This window comes from Tursiops truncatus, chromosome 9 (assembly GCF_011762595.2).
Source record: "Tursiops truncatus isolate mTurTru1 chromosome 9, mTurTru1.mat.Y, whole genome shotgun sequence".
Classification (NCBI taxonomy): domain Eukaryota; kingdom Metazoa; phylum Chordata; class Mammalia; order Artiodactyla; family Delphinidae; genus Tursiops; species Tursiops truncatus.
Window position 1 is genome coordinate 18,493,410 of NC_047042.1, and position 20,435 is coordinate 18,513,844.

Sequence of the window (20,435 nt, forward strand, 5' to 3'; positions counted from 1 at the left end):
GCCAGGCACTCTGCCAGGGCACTGAGGGTGCAGAACGGAAAGAGACACAGTCCCAGGTCCAGCTTGGACTAAAATAGAAATAAATGACAATCCCCTTTACATACCCATGATTATTATTTTATTGATTTTCATGTATAGAGCTCATTGTTTTCTTTTTTCCTTGTTTGCAAGGCACCATTCTAGGTATTGGGCCCTTGATACATTTTTAAAGTACGAAAGGCATATTTAAATTTAATTTTAGCAGCAGAGAAAGGGATATTTTGCACACAGTAGTGAAAAGTCATTAGAATCTGGGCTTCCCTGGTGGTTCAGTGGTTATGAATCCGCCTGCCAATGCTGGGGACAAGGGTTCGAGCCCTGGTCCGGGAAGATCCCACATGCCGCGGAGCAACTAAGCCCACGCGCCACAACTACTGAGCTTGTGCTCTAGAGCTCAGGAGCCACAACTACTGAAGCCCACGCGCCTAGTGCCTATGCTCCACAACAAGAGAAGCCACTGCAATGAGAAGCCTGCACGCTGCAACGAAGAGTAGCCCCCGCTCGCCACAACTAGAGAAAGCTCACGTGCAGCAATGAAGACCCAACACAGCCAAAAATAATAAATAATTTTATGAAAAAAAAAGTCATTAGAATCTGTATTTAGTATTCAAACCAAAAATGCCTTTTTGAATGAATGAATGCTTCTTTGAAGGTAAAACTGTTGCATTTATAATGTCATATGAATGCACATTTCAGGCTGTTTAAGCAGGTTTTCCCCTACCCTGGGACAAAAGATTCATTTTTTTTCTTCAAAGAGACTTGTGGATACTCAACCATTTCATTAGAAACTGATAATTTTGTATTTAAATTTTATATATGCCAGACTGTAGCCATTGATACTAGTATGAACATTAACAGCAGGCTATGATAGTCTATCAAAGGTTCAGGGCAAGGTACCATGATTTAAAGGTTAGGAACAAACTTTATAAAAACTTGTAATTTCATCTCAGTCCTTGGTTAACATCTCTGCATTTGTTCTGGATTCAAGAAAGGTTTTTTTTTCCTTTATTTTTAAAAAAATATTCCCAAATAGCACTATCTATTCAGTTGTCTACTTCTTTAAGGATAGATCTCCACCCCTCTGCATGTCCTACCCCCAGACCCCAGAGTAAGACTCATCTATCTTTAGTTACTGTATTAAAGTTAATATCACACTAGTCACTGGGGCTTCCGCCCTCATGTGTGTGGGTATTTCTCTGTGTGTGTGAGAGAGACTTGCTCAGGCCCACTTTTTGCATCATCTGGCATTCAGTTTTTCTGCTTTTCCAGCTAGGCTGTGTTCCCTCTTGCCTGTCACTCATAAGAAGAATGTGGCTTCCTGTGTTGATTGCATGAATAGGCCAGTTCTTCACCCTTCCCTGTCCTCTGTCCAATTATTTTGCTGTGCCTTCCTCCTAGGGGCGGGGTGCAATTCCCCACCTGTAGGCATGGCCATACAACTTACTTTGACCACTTACTTTAGCAGATGTGACACAGCAGAGGCCCAAGTGTCCTGTGCTATTGAGCTTGATTTTCCCATGTTTCTGTCATCACCACGGGAAGAACATGCTGGCCTGTTAGTTCCAGGAAGAGGATGAGAGACACGTGGAGCAGAAACACCCCCAGACAAGTCTAGTCTAGTTGCTCCAAACTCCAGGTAACCCACAGACTCCTAAAGAATAGTAAATGATTGTCTGCTTAAGCCACTGAGTGTTGGGATGGTTTGTACACAGAAAAACTTCCATCCTCCCTACTCTGTCATCATCACAGAGGACAGCTCTCCCCTTCTCTATTTCATAGGCTTCTTTTCCACCTAACATCACTCTGTCCCAGCACCCGGTGGCAAAAAGTGGGATCCTCTGTGAACTGGGGAAGTGGAAGAGAAAATAAGGGGAGGAAATAGGGCAAAGGAGAGAAGACTGATACCAACTGCAAGATTTTTATCGGAAAGATGGAAAACTTAATTGTCACCGCGCTCAGCCTGCTCCTGCCTCCATTCTCCCATCTCCTTTCTCTCCCCCAGCCCTAATTTCTTACCCTTAATAAACAATGTCCCCACAATCAATTTTCACGATAAGGCTGAAGTTATATTACAATAATGCTAATATTTATTGAATACCAACTGTATATATTAAGCACCGAGTTAAGTGCTTTACTTGGACTGTATCTTTTAAACCTCATTGTGATGCTGTAAGATAGATAATGTGATCTACATTTTACTCCTGAAGAAGCTTAAGAGACACTGAGACCCACAGCTAGTAAGGGGTGGAGCTGAGGGTCTAATCCAATCAGCCTGATGCCACAGCCCAGGCTCTTTACCCCCACACCACACGGCCTCCTCTTGTTGAATCCCCTTATCCCCATTTCCCACTGTCATTCTTCTCCCCTCTCTATGGGCAACCATTAATGGATATATTTTTATTTTAATATATTTTATATTACACACTGTGGATCATTGTTTGATATGAATTATTTTTAATTTATGTAAATGGTATTTTATTACCTATATTATTGTTTCCTTTTTCTCACTAAGCATCTTGTTTTTTATACATCCATGTTGCCATGTGTTGACTGCCAAAGCAATCCTGAGAAAAAAGAACAAAGCTGGAGGTATAACCCTTCCAGACTTCAGATTATACTACAAAGCTACAGTAATCAAAATAGTGTGGTACTGACACAAAAACAGATATATAGGTCAATGGAACAGAATACAGAGCCCAGAAATAAACCCACACACCTATGGTCAATTAATCTACGACAAAGGAGGCAAGAATATACAATGGAGAAAAAAACCCGTCTCTTCAACAAGTGGTGCCGGGAAAGCTGGACAGTGACATGTAAAACAATGAAATTAGAGAATTCCCTCATGCCATATATTAAAGTAAACTCAAAATGGTTTAAAAACCCAAATTTAAGACATGACACCATGAAACTCCTAGAAGAGAACATAAGTGAAACACTCTTTGACATAAATCATAGCAATATTTTCTTAGATAAATCTCCCAAGGCAAAATAAATAAAAGCAAAAATTTAAAAATGGGACCTTATCAAACTTAAATGCTTTTGCACAGCAAAGGAAATCATCAACAAAATGAAAAGACAACCTATGAAATGGGGAGAAAATATTTGCAAATGATGCGACAAACAAGGGGTTAATATCCAAAGTATACAAACAATTTATACAACTCAATATCAACTACTAGCAGTGCCGAGGGAGATCCCTGCCTGTTATCCTGTCTAAATTCTGCCAACCTAAAAGGTGTAAATTTACAACTCATTGCTCTTCTAATTTATATTTCTCTATTAACGATTTGGGACATTTCTTCATATACTAGTTCTTTCTGTTTCCTTTCCTACAAATTGCCTGTTCTTTGCTCATTTTGCAATTGATTTTGATTTTTTTTCTTATTAATTTCGAGGAATTCCTTGCTTATTCTAGTTACTTGCTATTTTGTAACATTCCAAATAGCTTCTCTAAATCTGTCACCTGGTCTTTGTTCTTGCTGTCCTTCATGAACAGAAGTCGTATTTTGATGTAATTCAATTAATCTTTTTTTGCCTTATGGTCTATGCCTTTGAAGTTTTGTTTAAAAAAATCCCATCCCATCTCCGGTTCTCAAAGATTTTTATTTTGTATTTTTGTCTATTGACTTTATGGGCTTACATTTCTATTGCCTTTTGTAAAAAAATCCAATTGCTTAAATAACCTTATTCTTCTAACATTATGAGTGAAACAAGCTTTGGAGGGCAAATCCAAGAAATTGACCATTGCTGACATCAATTGCTTCTATGAAAAGTATGTGATCTGAGTTCCAAAACACCAAGCTGGACGTAAACTTTTGGAATAGATCCTATTTATGCACTGAGGGGTGCCAGGATATTTATGAAAAGCAACTCTAAAGTAACAATACTGCTCTGGCCATGGTTGCTGGCCTCAGTATCATAACATTATAATTGTAGTGTTAATCTGATTATAAATGACCCCGAGCAGTGTTGCTTAAAGCATTGCCCTCAAATCAACTGCAACACATTTACTTAAATGTACTTATTAAAAATATAGATTTCAGTGTCAACACCCATAGAATGTACAACACAAAGAGTGAACCCTAACATAAACTATGGAGTTTGGTTGATAATAATGTGTCAATGTTGGTTCATTAATTGTAATAAAAGAGCCACATTGATGTGGGATGTTGATGGTGGGGAGGCTGTGTATATGGGGAAAGCGGTGTGTGCGAACTCAGACTTTTTGCTTGATTTTGCTGTAATCCTTAAACTGCTTTTAAAAAAAAAGTTTATTAATTAAAAAAGAAGACTCCTTAGAGCTGTTCCTTAGAACTACTAAAGCCATAATTTCATTTTTCATTAGCATCCCAGGTAAACATTATTCTCATAGAAGTTTGATAGCTACTACCTGAAATGTATCTTTTAATAATAATAATAATAATAATAATGTTTGTTACCTGGTGGGTGTGAATTAGCTGGCGAGGGAAGGGATCAGTCTAGAGTGTATCAGGAGAGAGAGCCAGAGATAAATGGGTTTTGAATAATGAGGGAGGAGTCCTCCCAGTTTATTTTAGCTTCTAATAAAGATTTTATTACTTATGTTTGTTTGACATATGGATTTTATTTGCCATGTATATGGTGAGGAAAATAAAGATGTGTTCTGACCAAAACACAGGCACATACTAGCCTAGTAGCACTAAACTTTTATTACCCTATGTAAGAACTGAAGTGATTGTATTCCCCTACATTCAGGGGATTCTTGTCTTTACTGCTTTTTCTACCTGGGTGGAATCCCTTCCCTCTATCACTTCTGAAGGACACTTCTCACAGACATTTTTAAGGCCTTGAGTTTGGCTCTCATCTGTCCAGCAGTGCACTGAAGGAATTTTCTGCCAGGTTGAAATTGGGTAACATTGTAATGAGTGAGTCTTATTTCTATCAGGGGATCATGGGGTCTCCTTGGTGACTGTCACTGAATTTACAGAGCTGGCTATATGGTTTGAGCTCTTTGAGTAGCAAATATAATGGAATACCTCCTCCCCCATCCCACCCCTGATCATCCTGAGATATGAGTACATGCAGGAAGATTACAAAAAACAAAGCAAAATTTCCCACAAAACCTCCAACCAACCAACCCTCACCAGTCGTATTGAAAATATTTGTAAAATTACCAGATGAAAAACGTCATATTTAAACATGTGGAGGGAACAATTTCTAGATCTTAATGAGGTCCCCATTATGATGCAGAGTTGCTAAGAACAAAGGGAGACCATGGTGCAGTGGTTAGGGTGTGGGCTCTGCACCGCATGAACCATGGCATACAAACAAGCTCTATATATGTGTTTGTCAAGTAAAATCAAAGCTCTCAAAATAAAAACAGTTTTCATAGGTGTCAGACATTGTGACAGTTTACATACACTATCTCATTTTCACAAAATGAGGCAGGTTCTATTAACGTCCTTACAGATGAGCACACGAGGCTTAGAGAGGTTTGCCCGAGTTCACAGAGACAGCAGCTGCCACAAATCGATTTCCCAGGGCTGGCAGAAAGCTCTGCTTCCAAAAATAACAGCAACTGAACTGTATCAGAGATGATTATTTAGCCTATTACAGAATGAAACTTGACTATTTTCATGGGTTACCTACTGATTTCTAATTATAAAAATTCAAACTGATGAGATGATCTTTATTTCCCCTCTCTGTTGCTTAGCTTCCTCATCTATAAAACGAGGGCACTGGGTGAAGCCATTGGTCCTCAGCCCTGGCTGTACATGAGAACCGCCTGAGGAGTTCTCACACCTGGATCCACCTCAGGCCAACTGAATTAGAATCTCTGCAGTGGCGCCCAAGCACTGGAATCTATTTTTAAGCTCCCCAGCTGACTGTAAAGAGCCAAGTGATTTCTGGCTCTACAAGTCCTCACTCTGTGATTACATTTCAAAATTTCTTTAGCTTGACCCTGTCCCCCACCACACCCCAGTATAGATGAGAGGAGAGAGTTGGCCATTCACCCAACATCTGAAGAGTTATTAAGCCCACCACTAAGACTTCTTTTCAGTTGGATTAAAAAAAAAAAAAAAAAAGAAAAAACAAAAAACCAAACAGTCACCCATGCTTTTAGAGGATTTTCCTGAAAAAGAAACTTCAAGACAGTGTCATCTGGTAATCTGCTACCATGTACTGATCTACATAGCATCTCTGAGCCCCGCTTACCAAGGTCAGGAAAGGGTTTTCTTATTTTTTCTTTTTTAAATGGGTGAACTGGAAACAAACCTCCCAGAGTCCAGACAATTGCACTTCTCCTGTCTGGACAGTCAGAGAACGTCTGGTTCATTTTGTTTGTTGGCATTGGCACCAAAAGGCCAGCCCCTGGTGAGAAGCTATCAGGTGAGCAGATGGAATTTGCTCATGTGACTTCTTTCTGGGCTTGTCACCTTCTCTGGGACAAGGGACAGTGTTTTAGATTTTCTTTGGAGAAGCTGCCCCCTGTAAGGGCTCCGGATCGGAGCCCTCCTTTCAGTGAGCACTGCAGCTTCACCCGCTGCCGCGAGGGGCTGCGTCCGGCTTCTCTCCAGCGACCGGCCTGCCTAGTGGTTCTGTCAGAACATGTGCTGGGGTGGCTGACACTAACACCACAGCTGCGTTTCTCCCTGGTTGAATTCTGCCCTTCAGATCTCTTGACAACATCGTCACTCTCGCTCTTGTGGGCTTGACAGCGCACTGACTTGCAGACAGCATCGCGTGGCAGTTGTCAGAATTCACATTTCGTCTCCTGGTTATTCCAGACACATCATCAAAGGTGACGTGGTGAAGTTAAGTTAGGGAGATGATATCTACTCAGGCCAAACCGATTTTTCCCCACCAAATCTGAGGCTGAGATTACGTGTGCAGCAAAGCAGGAAGCAAAAGTCAATGAAATGCATAAATACAGCACTTGCTGAGGATCAGCTGGCTGGCTGACTGGAAAGACATTGTTCAAGGGTGATAACATTGGCGGTACAATGGACTTTTCCCCAAAACGGTTTCTGGAGTTTAGATTTTCAATAGGCTGCTCTAAAACGAATGCTTTAGCAATAAGTGAGAACTCCCCACCTCTCTATTCTGACTTGTCCCTGTCCACAACATATCTATTGCATTTTTTTCATTTCTTCACAGTTGTGTTCTCCTTTGTTTATTTAATACTAACAGACTCACTGATGTTTTTCTACAAGCTGATTTTTTTAAAGCCTCTCAGCAGATGAAACCTTGCGTGTCAAATTGTCCTTGGGAAGCAGTCTCTGCTTATTATAGCATCATCTTTCACTGGTGCTGGAGTGAGGCAGCTGTCGGCGACGGCATGCACTCACAGAGGTGGTACCAACAAAGTGACCTGGTGAAGCCATGTCTACGAGGACGGGATTGGAACTCAGAAATATAACCTAGTGCCTATAACACTACATGTTCTCCCCAAAGAGACTGAGGGCAAACCTTGCCCCACTCATTCTGGAACTCTCAGTGTTTACCACGAGGCTTGGCACACACGAGGTGTGGAGGAAATGTTTGATGAGCTGACTGCTGTGGTTTTGCCCATTGCTTGGCACACAGCAAGCACAGAGTACATTTTTGTGCCTGTTGAAATAAGGCCTAAAGAGGTACACTGATTTGCTGAGTGGCAGAGTTACAGTATATTGTTCCAACATGCCGTTCTCTGATTCTTTAAAAATATGTATCTATGTGTAACATGCAGGCAAATTTATTTCCTTTGCAATCCATGAAGTAAGAGACAAACTGCTTCGTGTGCAGGGAACATGTTAACTGGGACATTTACTTACACGATTCTTTCATGGAATTGATTCAATAAAAGTAACAATAACAAGTGCTTAAATTTATTAAGCATTTACTATGTGCTGAGAACTATAATACTGGATATAACAGATAAATAAGACATAGTCCTTGCTCTCAAGAAACTTAGAGTAAAAAATGTAATTTGCGGGGTTTTTTTGGGGGGTGGTCATATTTTGTAAAGCACTAATAGAACACCTATTTCTGCAAGTAATCTCAACATTTATTTATCTCAGCAGTATCCGCTTGGCACTGTGTCCTTACCTCCCCTACTAGACGTTAAAAACAGAAGATGCGATACACACACACTCACACACACACACACACACACAACGGAATACTATTCAACGATAAAAAAGAACGAAATTTTGCCATTTGCAGCAACATGGATGGACTTGAAGGGCATTATGCTAATAATAATAAGTCAGAGAAATGTCAGACAGAGAAAGACAAATACTGTATGATATCACTTATATGCAGAATCTAAAAATACAACAAACTAGTGAAAATAACAAAAAAGCAGACACATATGTAGAGAACTAGTGGTTACCATCAGAGAGAGGGAGGGGGGAGGGGAAATGTAAGACTGGGGGACTGGAAGGTACAAACTGTTAAGCATAAAATAGGCTACAAGGATATACTGTACAACACGGAGAATATAGCCAATATTTTATAATAACTATAAATGGAATATAACCTTTAAAACTTGTGAATCACTGTATTGTATATCTTTATATAATATTGTACAGCAACTATATTTCAATAAAAAAATCAGGACCCACCCCCCCCAAAAAAAAAACAGCTGTTTCTCCTTTGCCACGGGCAAGTGAAGTGACAGGTTACATTTTCAGTGTGTTCTTCAACCTCACAATGGAATCAGTGAACATGCAGCAAGAATGTAAACATCACTTGCCAAAAAAGTTTCATGTACACTAAAAAAACAAGTCTGAGTAGGGACACTAAGCCCCAAGGAGATTTAACTAGGATGAAAGTCAAGAACACTAATGTTTCATTTGGTACCTGTGCTTCTCCAGGTAGAGCATGTGGAAAAACACCAGAGACTCCAGCATGAATAAGAGGAAAGCTAGAGGGGTTCATTGTTAGGAAACTAACTAGATAAACAGGAAGCAACTAAACTACTGGAGAATATTTATGGGGGAGAAAAAATTTTCAGAGGTATATTTGTGGCCTAGAAGTGTAAATATGTAGATAAGAATACCAGAAATAACAGACGTCACGAACTGAGATGGGGAAGACCGTGGGGGAAGGAGGCTTTGTGGGAAAGATAAGGAGCTCAGTTTGGGAAAGTTTCTTAAGTTTGAGAAGCTAATTTACATATTAAAAAAGGGTGTCAAGTAGGCAGTTGGGTATATGAGACCAGAGTTCATTGGAGAGGTGGGAGGTGGATTAAATTTGGGAGTCATTAGGGTACAGCAGTCATTTAAAGTCACGGGAATAAGGACACAGACCTACTAGAGAGTGGACTTGAGGATGTGGGGAAGGGGAAGGGTAAGCTGTGAAAAAGTGAGAGAGTGGCATGACATATATACACTACCAAACGTAAAATAGATAGCTAGTGGGAAGCAGCCGCATAGCACAGGGAGATCAGCTCGGTGCTTTGTGACCGCCTAGAGAGGTGGGATAGGGAGGAGATATGGGAACATATGTGTATGTGTGACTGATTCACTTTGTTGTAAAGCGGAAACTAGCACACCATTGTAAAGCAATTATACTCCAATAAAGATGTTAAAAATAAATAAATAAAGTCATGGCAGAGATGAGATAAGCTGGGATATGAACATAGATACAGTGGAGAGATAGATAGTGAGGAATCAGCAAAGGAGACTTGAGCCCAGAGCCCCACAGAGGCAAGAGGAAATCTAGGCAAGGTCAGCTACTGGAAGCCAGCTAAAGACAGACCTTCAGATAGTGCCAGCAGTCAGTTGTGAAAGGTTGCTGATAAGTCAATACAAGGATTGATAATCGACTATGAAATTTAACAATTAGGAGACTGGGGGTGACCTTCATAAGACAGTGTCTGTGAAGTGCTGGGGGTGAGAACTTGAATGGAGTGAGCTCATAAAAGAGTGAGAGGAGAGGAATTAGAAGCTCCAAGTATATAAAACAACTCTATGAGCACTAAGGTCTGCTCCAACTGAGACTGACGTGAGCCCTTCTGAAAAAGTGTCAAGATGTATGCCATTTTTTAGAGGTACACTCTGAGATGCTTTGATGACCAAGGGGGCTTTGTTCAAATCCCAGTGGGAAACAGACAATTCACTATGGCCTTATTAAAGCTTTAATTCAAAGCACTTGAAGGTACTTTCTTTCCTACGCTTCCTGATCTTACCTCACCAGGTTTTTTATAAAGTTACAGAGTCAAGTAAGAGGATGAGTTTTAAATCAAGGCTTTCCCCCATTCTCAAGTGTATTAAACTTTTGATTGAATAATATTATCTAAAAGCTACCAAACGAAAATAAGACTATACTCTTACTTGCACAGGGCTGACTACTCAAGTGGAAAGCAATAGAATCAGCATCCATAAAGAATTGATTACGTCATGTTGTGTTATTACACAACAAAAAGAACTCGAAATTTCAAGTAAAATGATTTGTGTTTGAGTCCTGGATCCATTCCTTCCTAGCTGTGAAAATTTACACAAAATACTTAACTTTTATGGGCCTCGGTTTTTGACGTGTAAAACTAGGATGATGGTAACTACTTCACAGGATTATTCCAAAGATCAATTAAAATGTCATATGGGGGAAATGATTAGCAATAAGTAAAGCCTATATCAATATCACTGATTATAAATTGCTTCTACATCTATGCTTTTGGCGGATTCTCCCAACCCTACAGAGGAGGCAGAGCTGGGTATTATCATTCCCATTTTAAAGAAAGTGAAGCTGAGGCTCTGAGATGTTAAGAGACTTGTTCAAAGTCACATGACTAATCAGGGCCAGAGTTGAGACCAGAAAAAAAGTTTGTGTCTGTGATCTGGGGCCTTGTTCACTGTCCAGGTGTCCACATGCACATCACACAGTATGGGAATCTAGTGGAGCGAGGAGCCTCCTCTGCATGGGACAGAGTTTCTAAATCTGACTCATTCTCCTCTTGGTGGTGTGCACGAGTGGGGCTGTGACAGCAGGTTCAGTGGGGAGGTACACGGCTGAGGGAGAAACGCCTAGGCATCCTGGACCTCCCTCCCCTTGACCTTTATCTTTCCCTTCTCCTAGTCACCCCTGCAGTGCTAACAAGTCCCTAAAAGAGCCTTTAGTGTATTCATTGCTCTGAGGGTAGAAGCTATTACGACTCTCAGAGCATCCTTAAAGGACGCCTCTGAAGGTGTCCCTTGAATTGGAATATTTTACAGCTGGAAGAAACCTCAGATGCCATTTAGGTAAGTCTGCATTTTACAGAGGAGGAAGCTGAATTCCGGGACTATTAAGATACGAATGCAAGGCTCCTCGGGTCACATCACACCAGCTCTGGGCAATGCACACTCTTTCCACAGACCACACTACCGCCCTCAATGAGGCCGTGGCACAGCATGGTACCTTAACTCAAAATCTTGAAGCATTTCTCAATTAGTTATTTAAGTAAAATGAATTTATTCTAACTCCCCCTATTACAGCATTAAAGAGCTTAAACCACTTAATAAATAAGAGGCAGCTGGAGTCACCTCTTGATGGATAATCATGTTTTCTCATTTGAAGTTAAAGTGCTAGAAGACAAAGTGACTTTAAATCTGCTCAGGAGAGGCCCCAATTATCTGATAAGCAATTCCAAAGACCATACACATAAACGCAGAAATAGACCTCTTTATGAATGGTGTCTGACAAGGAAAGAGATATTTGTGGCATAGGAGCTCTTGAAAATGTAATTATTTATCCTTTCACAATTAATGAAAGAAACTGAAAATGAAGCTTTCATTTCAAATCCTTTTTATCTGGATGAAACTTTAATTTTACATAATGAAATTGACTTCACAGTTCAGTGTGTTAAAATATGCACTTAAGCAGCATATCAAGGTTAAATGCCGACGGTTGTTGGCTCATTTAGAAATCATGCTGCCCAACGCCCAAAACAAGAATGAACACCTGCCTGTCTGCTACTAGCCCCAGATCCAGGGACAGCACACAGCCTGCAGGGCTGGCTCCCCTCAACATGCAGGGGATGCAGTTGAGTTTTCTCGCATATGCCGACTCCTGTATAAAGTCAGTTGGATATTTAGAGTTTTCACTCCTCTTTGTTTTTCAGTGGGGCTGTTTTTTATTTGTTTTTTTGTTTGTTAGAGCGCCATAGATGATTAACTTTCTCTCTTACAGAAGTCTGCCCTAAGACAACACTTGCATCATCAAAGTTGTTGCTTTCAGTTTGGTGAAACAATGTTAAAACTCCTTTATTCAGATTTTGCCATTTCACAATTTATGATAAATTTCAGCTTAGACCTCTTTCAAATTATATTTACACTCTTGGAAAAGGAGGACCTTATGAAATGCTGTGGGAGGTGTGGTATGGGAACATGAAAAGGGGATCGAGGTGAGTTCACTGGACATTTATCTTAAGAGACAGAGGTGGAGATGTTCATCTGTGGATCTCCCTGTTTTCCCTTTGAATAGCACCTTTGTGACAGTTAATTTATGGCTCTGGAGCATCCTATGGAGCACCTTTCACCCTAAGACTCTGTAAGTGGAGTAAAGGCAACAATTAGAGCTGCATTCCCTTCCCTTCTCTGATATAGGCTGTAACAGTGATTCTTGTTTTGACCATTGGGGTGGTTGCTGGGAAAGACTTATGGATCTAAGCAATGTCTTATTGTACTGAACTCATTTGGTGGCTTTTCTAGATATACAGCACAATTGTATTATTAGATTACAAAAGCCACATTAAGAAGAAACGATAATGAGACCTTTCAGGACAAACTTCTTCGAACTGGGGGCATATGCCACATTTGCAGGTTTATTCTTTCTATAATGGTCCTGCTACTTGTTATAAGATGTAGGTTGTTAGGATGATTGACAGGCCATAAAACTGGAAGACTGTAAAAGATACTACAGTGTGGGTGGTGATATAACCTATATCATAACCTATTTCCTCTTCTGAGTCAAAGCTTGAGTTATGGTATTATCTGCTTCCATGATACCAGAAGGCATCACGTAGTTTATAACATCTTCCAAAATTCCATGAGCTAGATTTGCCTCTTGTTTCATTGCATTGCCCTGGAACCCAAAGGAGGCCTTAGCTATCACAGGACATCACGTTAGTTTTATCAGTAAAAAAAAAAAAATTGATAGTGAAAAACAATGTTTCAATAAGGGAAAATTTATATTAACGTAGCCATGCAAAGTACCTATATAAAACCAATTTCACAATTACAACTTATTCTTACAGATCCTCAGGGAAGTGAAATCTGAGAGAAGGTAACAATGATGTATTTAGTTTTGGTTACTGCATGCACTTCAAAGCCATTAAACTACTGGTTAGTGAAACTATGTTCATACACAAACATACAAACAAACCACTGATTGGTTTTCCCTCAAACAACCTAAGTTTTTGCAAGTTTTAACAATGAACAAGTGTTTAAATAATAACAAACAATAACGGCTACTCTCTACAACTGTAAATCTCCTACCGTTTCTCAGAAACATGCAGGTTTGATTACATTTTATACAAGGCTTAGAAAACCTTGCTCTGATTTTTACAACACCCTATTGTTTACGGATCAGAAGTGCCTGGGTAATAGAACTGTTGATACATTCTCAGAGTTCCAGGAAAAGCAATTTCAATTGTGAAATAAAAATGTGGTAGAATTGAAATGTTTCATCAATATGGCTTGGTGTTCTCTGCTGCTTTATTAGATCTATCTGATTTGATACAGATGAACTGCTACTGATTTTAGTCCTTCAGAACCAGATGGAAAAAACTCTAGAATACATCCAAATATGATACGTTCAAATGGAGAAGATGATGAACACAGAAAAATTATTCACAGATAGTCCCTAAACCTTATATTGGCCTATTTTAATCTTCTTTCTCATTAATGCTTTTACAAGGTGTTTCCAATATATCATTGAGTAGAAAATGATGCTTTCTTTAATAAAGACCTAGACAGAAGGGATCAGACATCCACATTTAACTGAATCAGCTGGTAGAAAAGACCCATCTTGGAAACTGTTGATTATTATTCTATAATCCTGCCTGTTCCGTCCTGAAGTATGAATTCAGGAGAATTCTCAGTTGTATGTGTGATTGTGAGTTAGAATTCTCAGTGGCCAAGTGAAAACATTCCTGGCTTTGTTATTTTTTTCTTCTGAATTTTCTTCTTCTTTTATGTGGTCAAAGGATATCTGGAAAGTTAAAGGTTCTCAATATAACTTTGAATTGTACAGTGAATAAATAGAATTCTGGGTGGTGGTGAGAATCAAGCATTTGCAGAACAAAGCAGTTTTCTTTAATTCATTCTCTAGGGAAAGGTAATTTATTCTAATATTGAGACATCTCTACTATTAAATGTGAAGTGAAGTTAACAGGACAGAGACCCGTCTGTGTACATCCAACAAGACACAAAGACAATAGCCAAGGGCACCAAATTAATGAGTGCATGTGAAAGCACTTTAAACCTGCAACATGCTTTATAAGTGTAATCAGCATCTAGAAAAGGCAACTCAGAGGGAGGTAGTCATGTTTTTAGGAAGTTCAGCACTATTCCCCTATGAAAGGATTATTTTTGTGTTTAGAATATTTTTGATAGACCCAAGTAAATTAATATGTATTCTGTCTATAAATCAGAGGAATAAAGGGCTCGCGGGTGACTGCTCCTCTCCCGGACTTCTCTATTCATCTCTTTATAGTTCATGGCTTATGAGCATAAATTGTGATGCTCTAAGTATAAAGCTTGCTACACTATCGTTACATGTGACATTCACGTAGATACTAATGTATGCTTATATTTGAGGCATGTTGAGGCAGCGAAGTTTTTCAAGTAAACACTACTTGAAATAAACTAAATTTCATAATTCAAAGATGGATTTAGTTCTTAATTAGGAATAAAAGCTAGAAGAAGGAGCCACTTAGTTGAAGGTGCTGATACAAGTCCAAAGTATTAAAGATAACATAAAGACAAAACAATTTAATGAACCTAAGGCTTTAACAAAACAGAGACAGTAAAATTCTATCCCAAGAAATTGTTTTAGAAATGTGGAAAGAAAATTAAAAGATTTATCTTGAATAACGACTTGCTAGCTCTTACTGGCACACTAGAATATTCATGTATCATTCACTAGTCAATGTCCTATTTTCTATCCTAGTTTGTGTGTGTGTTACAGAAGGCATTTTCTTTTTGAAGAGAAATTTGAAGACTTTTGATTACCCAGATAACACATTTTAAAATTCAGCTAATTAGGTAAACACTGAAATATCTAACTGTAACTATTTGTGGCCAGTATCTCTACCTCTTTCTGAGAGGTTGAGTCTGAATTCAAGTATATTGATGGTGAGCAGTTTAACAAAGACGCTTATAGATGATTCTCAAAGACTCCCCAGGCATTTATTTCAACCTGGAAAATAGCTGAATACGTGGCGAGAAAGCACTTGCTGTTTGGCCAAGTAGCGCCTCCCCACACCCACCCCCCCAAAAAAGTTGTTGTTTCATAGCCATGGACTCAGAAAGCCTCAGAAAGGTAAACATAAAAATACACTATTTTAATTGTGTAAATGTCTTGAGTCTGGGAAAAGTCTGTGAACTAGACACCATTAAAAGATGCAGTATCTGCTAGTCCCAAACTCCCAATCCATCTTCCCCAACCCTCCTCCCCCTTGGCAAACAAGGTCCTACTGTATAGCACAGGGAACTATATTCAACATCCCGCAATAAACCATAACGGAAAACAATATGAAAAAGAATGCAGATATATGTATAACTGAATCACTTTGCTGTACAGCAGAAATTAACACAACACTGTAAATCAACTATACTCCAATTTTTTTAAATGCAGCAAATTAGACCCAGAGGGGATGCACTGCTCCCAGACGGGAAAGAATGCAGAGTGTCATTTTTTGTGTTTGAGGTGTCCAGGTAAGAGTTCCCCAAAGCAATCTTACCTTTGTTTTCTGCCTTCAGTTCCTCTGCCATCAAGCTGTCTTGTCGGTTACCAAGCACGAATGCCAGAAACGAGAGGATGAGGGCATCCAAAATCCCAATGATAGCCAGGATGTAAGCCCAGCGGACTGAACAAGCCCCAAGAGTGTACTTGTCTGTCTTTTCTCCACACATCCGTTTTACTTCATCTGAATCCCAGCCATCAGGGAAAATCATACAGCCAAGCACAAGGCAGGCAGCTTAGAGAGAGAGGAAAAAAAGAGAAAAGGAGTTACATAAATTCCATTTTAGCAAATATAGCTACTATGTGTCAAATCATTGTCCAAATTCTTGATGTCAAAACCAGCAAATCTTACTGCTGTCCAACCCTGAGTGATTTTTTCCTGGTTAACTTAATAGCAGCCCAGCACTCTGCAGTGAAAGGGGCTCTGGGAACACTCTTTTGAGTGGGACTGAGCATTGTAAGAGAGGTTAAGGTATGTTGATCAATAAGAAAATACTAAAAAAAAAATTGAATTTGAGTGCATTTGTGAGAAGGCTTCCACTGCAAATAGGCCACAGGCAATCCTAACACTGCAGAATGACAATTCAATGATGGCTCTGAAGAGCTATAACAGCAGCCAGGTTGGGGATTAGGATAACATGGAAAATACCAGAGCATATATTGACTTGGAGTCACAGTAAAAAATAGTTTCATATTGTGACCTCCAACATACACACTAAAAAGTTTCTTGAAACTACACTTACCACATGCAATGCACTCTGATATTTTCTAGTCTATTCTCCGTTCTATTTCATTTTTTAAAAGGCCGAAAATCATGGTAATGCAGTGTGGCACCACAGAGCTTTTATGGAAATTCAGGAATTTAAGGAGAATACTTATGTTCTATTTCCCAAATATCACCATGTGAATCATACGAATACTTTTCAATAAGAATCTGTTAATTTGAAGGCTTTTGTTGCTACTCTCTTTACATTTAATCCAATTATTTGAGGGTAAATGATGACAGTGTTAGGTTGCACAGAGCATTCTGAACAGGTAGTTCACACATTAATTCAACAACTGCTTATCGAGTGTCTCCTAAGGAGTACCAGACACAGTTCTTGGTGCCATCAAGGAAAGAGACATGGTTTATGTTATCATAGACTTTACGTTCTGTCAAGAAAAGAGACATGGTTTATGTTATCATAGACTTTACGTTCTGTCAGGAAAGGAGGCAAAAAATGAGTAAGCATGCAAATAAAATAATTCTAAGTTGTAATAAGTAATAGGCAAGAAAGAAACAAAGGGCTCAGAGAATAGCGGGTGGGACCTTCTTTAGAGAAAATGATCACGTAAGGCCTCTTGAGGGGATGACATTTAAGCTAAGGCCAAAAACAGGCAAAGCACTAGACATGTGAAACAGATGGGAAAGATGTCTCAGGCAAGAGCATGGGCAAAGGCCCCGATGTGGGAAAGAGGCTTGGTGTATTTCAGAAACTACCAGGAGATTAGTGATGGGGGTGGAGAAAGAGATCGTGTTGATGCTGTGAGGCAGGCAGGGGCTATGCATCCCAGCAGGTCATTGTTTCCAGGGCATGTAACTAAAGAAGACTTGCATGGCACAACCCAGTTAGAGTTCTGTGACTGTCGGAGGCAAACAATCCCTGAAGCTGGCAGGAGCAAGTCCCACACAACTCTTACCTCACTGCAACTCACTGAACAAGCCAGAAGTAGACAACTACTATCTTACTTTTTAACAGGAGCACAGCTCTACAAGACAGGTCTGGAGGAGACAGATACCAAGAGGGGTGACAGGAAGGAAGACTGCCTGGGAGAACTCTGATTTAGGATTCCTTGTTATTTTACAGGATGATAGTTCAAAACTTTGGGTCACACTTAAGTCCTCTCTTTTCTTTGCCCCACATCACAAATGTTGCCATGCTTCTCTTACCTACCTGTGCAATATCTCCGCATAGGCACTCCTACTTTAAGCCTTCATTATCTCTCAAAAGGAACCCTAACTTCCCTCTGCCTTCTGTTCATCCTCACTGTATTTCACATCACACATTACTGCTCACGCTCAAGATGTCTTGCTGGTTCCCACTGGTACTGAAGAACACTCAGACACTCAGCTAGGTATTCAAGGATCCACGGTCCAGCCCCTACTTAGTTTCCAGTCCTCTTCCCCTTTATACTCTCCACTTCATGTGGGTTGAAATACACATGATCCCCTGTCCATGCACCAAGTTTTTGGATCTCTGTTTTCTCTTTTGCCTGGAGAATTTGCCACTACTGTCCCTAAATACTCTACTCTTTTTTTTTTTTTTTTTTGCGGTACGCGGGCCTCTCACCGTTGTGGCCTCTCCCGTTGCGGAGCACAGGCTCCAGACGCGCAGGCTCAGCGGCCATGGCTCACGGGCCCAGCCGCTCCGCGGCATGTGGGATCTTCCCGGACCGGGGCACAAACCCGTGTCCCCTGCATCGGCAGGCGAACTCTCAACCACTGCGCCACCAGGGAAGCCCAATACTCTACTCTTAACATTTAACGTTCAGTCAAAAGCAACATTCTCCACAGAGTGAGCCATCTCAAATTCTCCTTGAACTACATTATTGCCCTTCTCTGAACTCACATAGCTGTTGACTGCATTGATCTTAAAGTTCTTATTGTTGTTGTTTTACGTGTGTTACAGTTATTTATTTATAAGCATTATCTCAATTATAGACTATAAGCTTTCTGAGGAAAGAATCATCATATTAAGCTAAGTTAAGTCATATTAAGTTAAATCATCATATTTATAGCACCTAAAAGAGTGCCTTGTAGATAGTTGGCAATAAAATACTTTTGAATCAGAAACTGAATGAAACAAAAAGACAAATTATAGCACCTAGACAGTATACTCTAAAATATAGTTTACAGAAGTCAACATCACAACTAGCAAAGGTCACCAATCTAGTTAAATATGGATTCATACTTCGATAACATTTAACAGAGGCAATTGTTTTATAACTTGACGACAGATTACAAGTACTTGGGAGATTAGAAAAAGTGGAGCTGATGATTTGAAAATACTTCAAATTCCCATTCCTTCTGTAGTTTCTAGCATTCAGTACCAACATGCTCTCCAAGGCATTTCTAGTAGTAATCATCTTTGTATTTTAAAAAACATGTGGTTTCCATGAGTGAAAATTCATTTTATTTGGGAAGACCCAGATTTTTAAATCTAAACCGTATTTCAGAAAAATCACCTCTAAGGAAGCTATGTTACATGGAATATCTTCTAAAATATTCTAAATGCTTTTTAACATAATTTTTATTTATGACAATATTACTTAAAAAGGAAAATCAATTTTTTTTTTTAATGAATGGGAATCATTTGGAGCATGGTAACATAGTTTTAGCTAAACTTAATAGACATCACCAAGTGACTCAAGTTCAGACAGGTTATTGGACATCATAGGACAATTCCACTGGAATAGGATGTTTGTGGAATGCTGACATCAACAAAGACATCTTTTCTCAAAGTCTTTATGCACTGAGGGTAGACTATCTTAAAAATTTTCATTTCTGGAAACTCTGAATTACATACTGGAATAAAAAAAGCAGAGGCAGAATTCACACTCTGAAGCTAAAACCACAGGAGACTATGAATGGCAATTCATTATTCCCTATCTTCAAAGTATATGATTTCCTTAATCAAATTTTAAGTGAAGAATCTGGGAAGATAGAGGATATAATATACCCCATTGTGCTTCATTTTACGCAATGGGTATTTTTGCTGAAAGTAACAAAAATAGAATTTTTGAAGTGCAATTTTTATTTTCAATATGGTCTAAGGGAGTTGGCTGTTCAGAGGAATCTTTTTTTTTTTTCTTTTGCGGTACGTGGGCCTTTCACTGTTGTGGCCTCTCCCGTTGCGGAGCACAGGCTCCGGACCCACAGGCTCAGCGGCCATGGCTCACGGGCCCAGCCGCTCCGTGGCATGTGGGATCTTCCCGGACCGGGGCACGAACCCGTGTCCCCTGCATCGGCAGGCAGACTCTCAACCACTGAGCCACCAGGGAAGCCCCAGAGGAATCTTAAGATAAAACCTGGGCTGATAACAAGGTCGGGTTTTGGCCTCCCAGGGAAAAAGGTTTAGGTCCCCCACTCACAGGTGGACTCCAGGTGTCCTTCAGGCCAGAAGGCACTGGAATTTGTACTGCATTCTCCACCCCCTTCTTGTTGGCTGTCTCTTAAGGTGAAAGATCTGATCTTTTAAAAAAATTCATCTGTTTTGAAAATCTGAATGGTTCTGTAGTAGGATAATAGAAAATGAAACTCAATTGCATTTAAAAGCTTTCAAAACTTTGTTAAGTGAAGTCTGTGATTAAAATCCAATTTTTAAATAAATATATCCTATCTTTTTGAAAGCTGTGCTTCTAGATGGCCACTGCATAACAAATTTTATTTTCTGACAATGTATTATCAAATATACATTTTCTTCTCACCCTATCCGAACTTCCCC

General features: G+C 39.7%; 1 protein-coding gene across 2 annotated transcripts in view; it reads right to left on the reverse strand.

Moving 5' to 3' along the window:
• Positions 1–20,435, reverse strand: part of LHFPL3 (LHFPL tetraspan subfamily member 3) — a 537,058-nt gene that overhangs the window by 157,707 nt on the left and 358,916 nt on the right. For both annotated transcript variants that reach the window (XM_073810187.1, XM_073810188.1), the window contains exon 2: positions 15,950–16,186. In XM_073810187.1, coding sequence (XP_073666288.1) covers positions 15,950–16,186 — 237 coding nt within the window. The remainder of the gene's footprint in view (positions 1–15,949; positions 16,187–20,435) is intronic.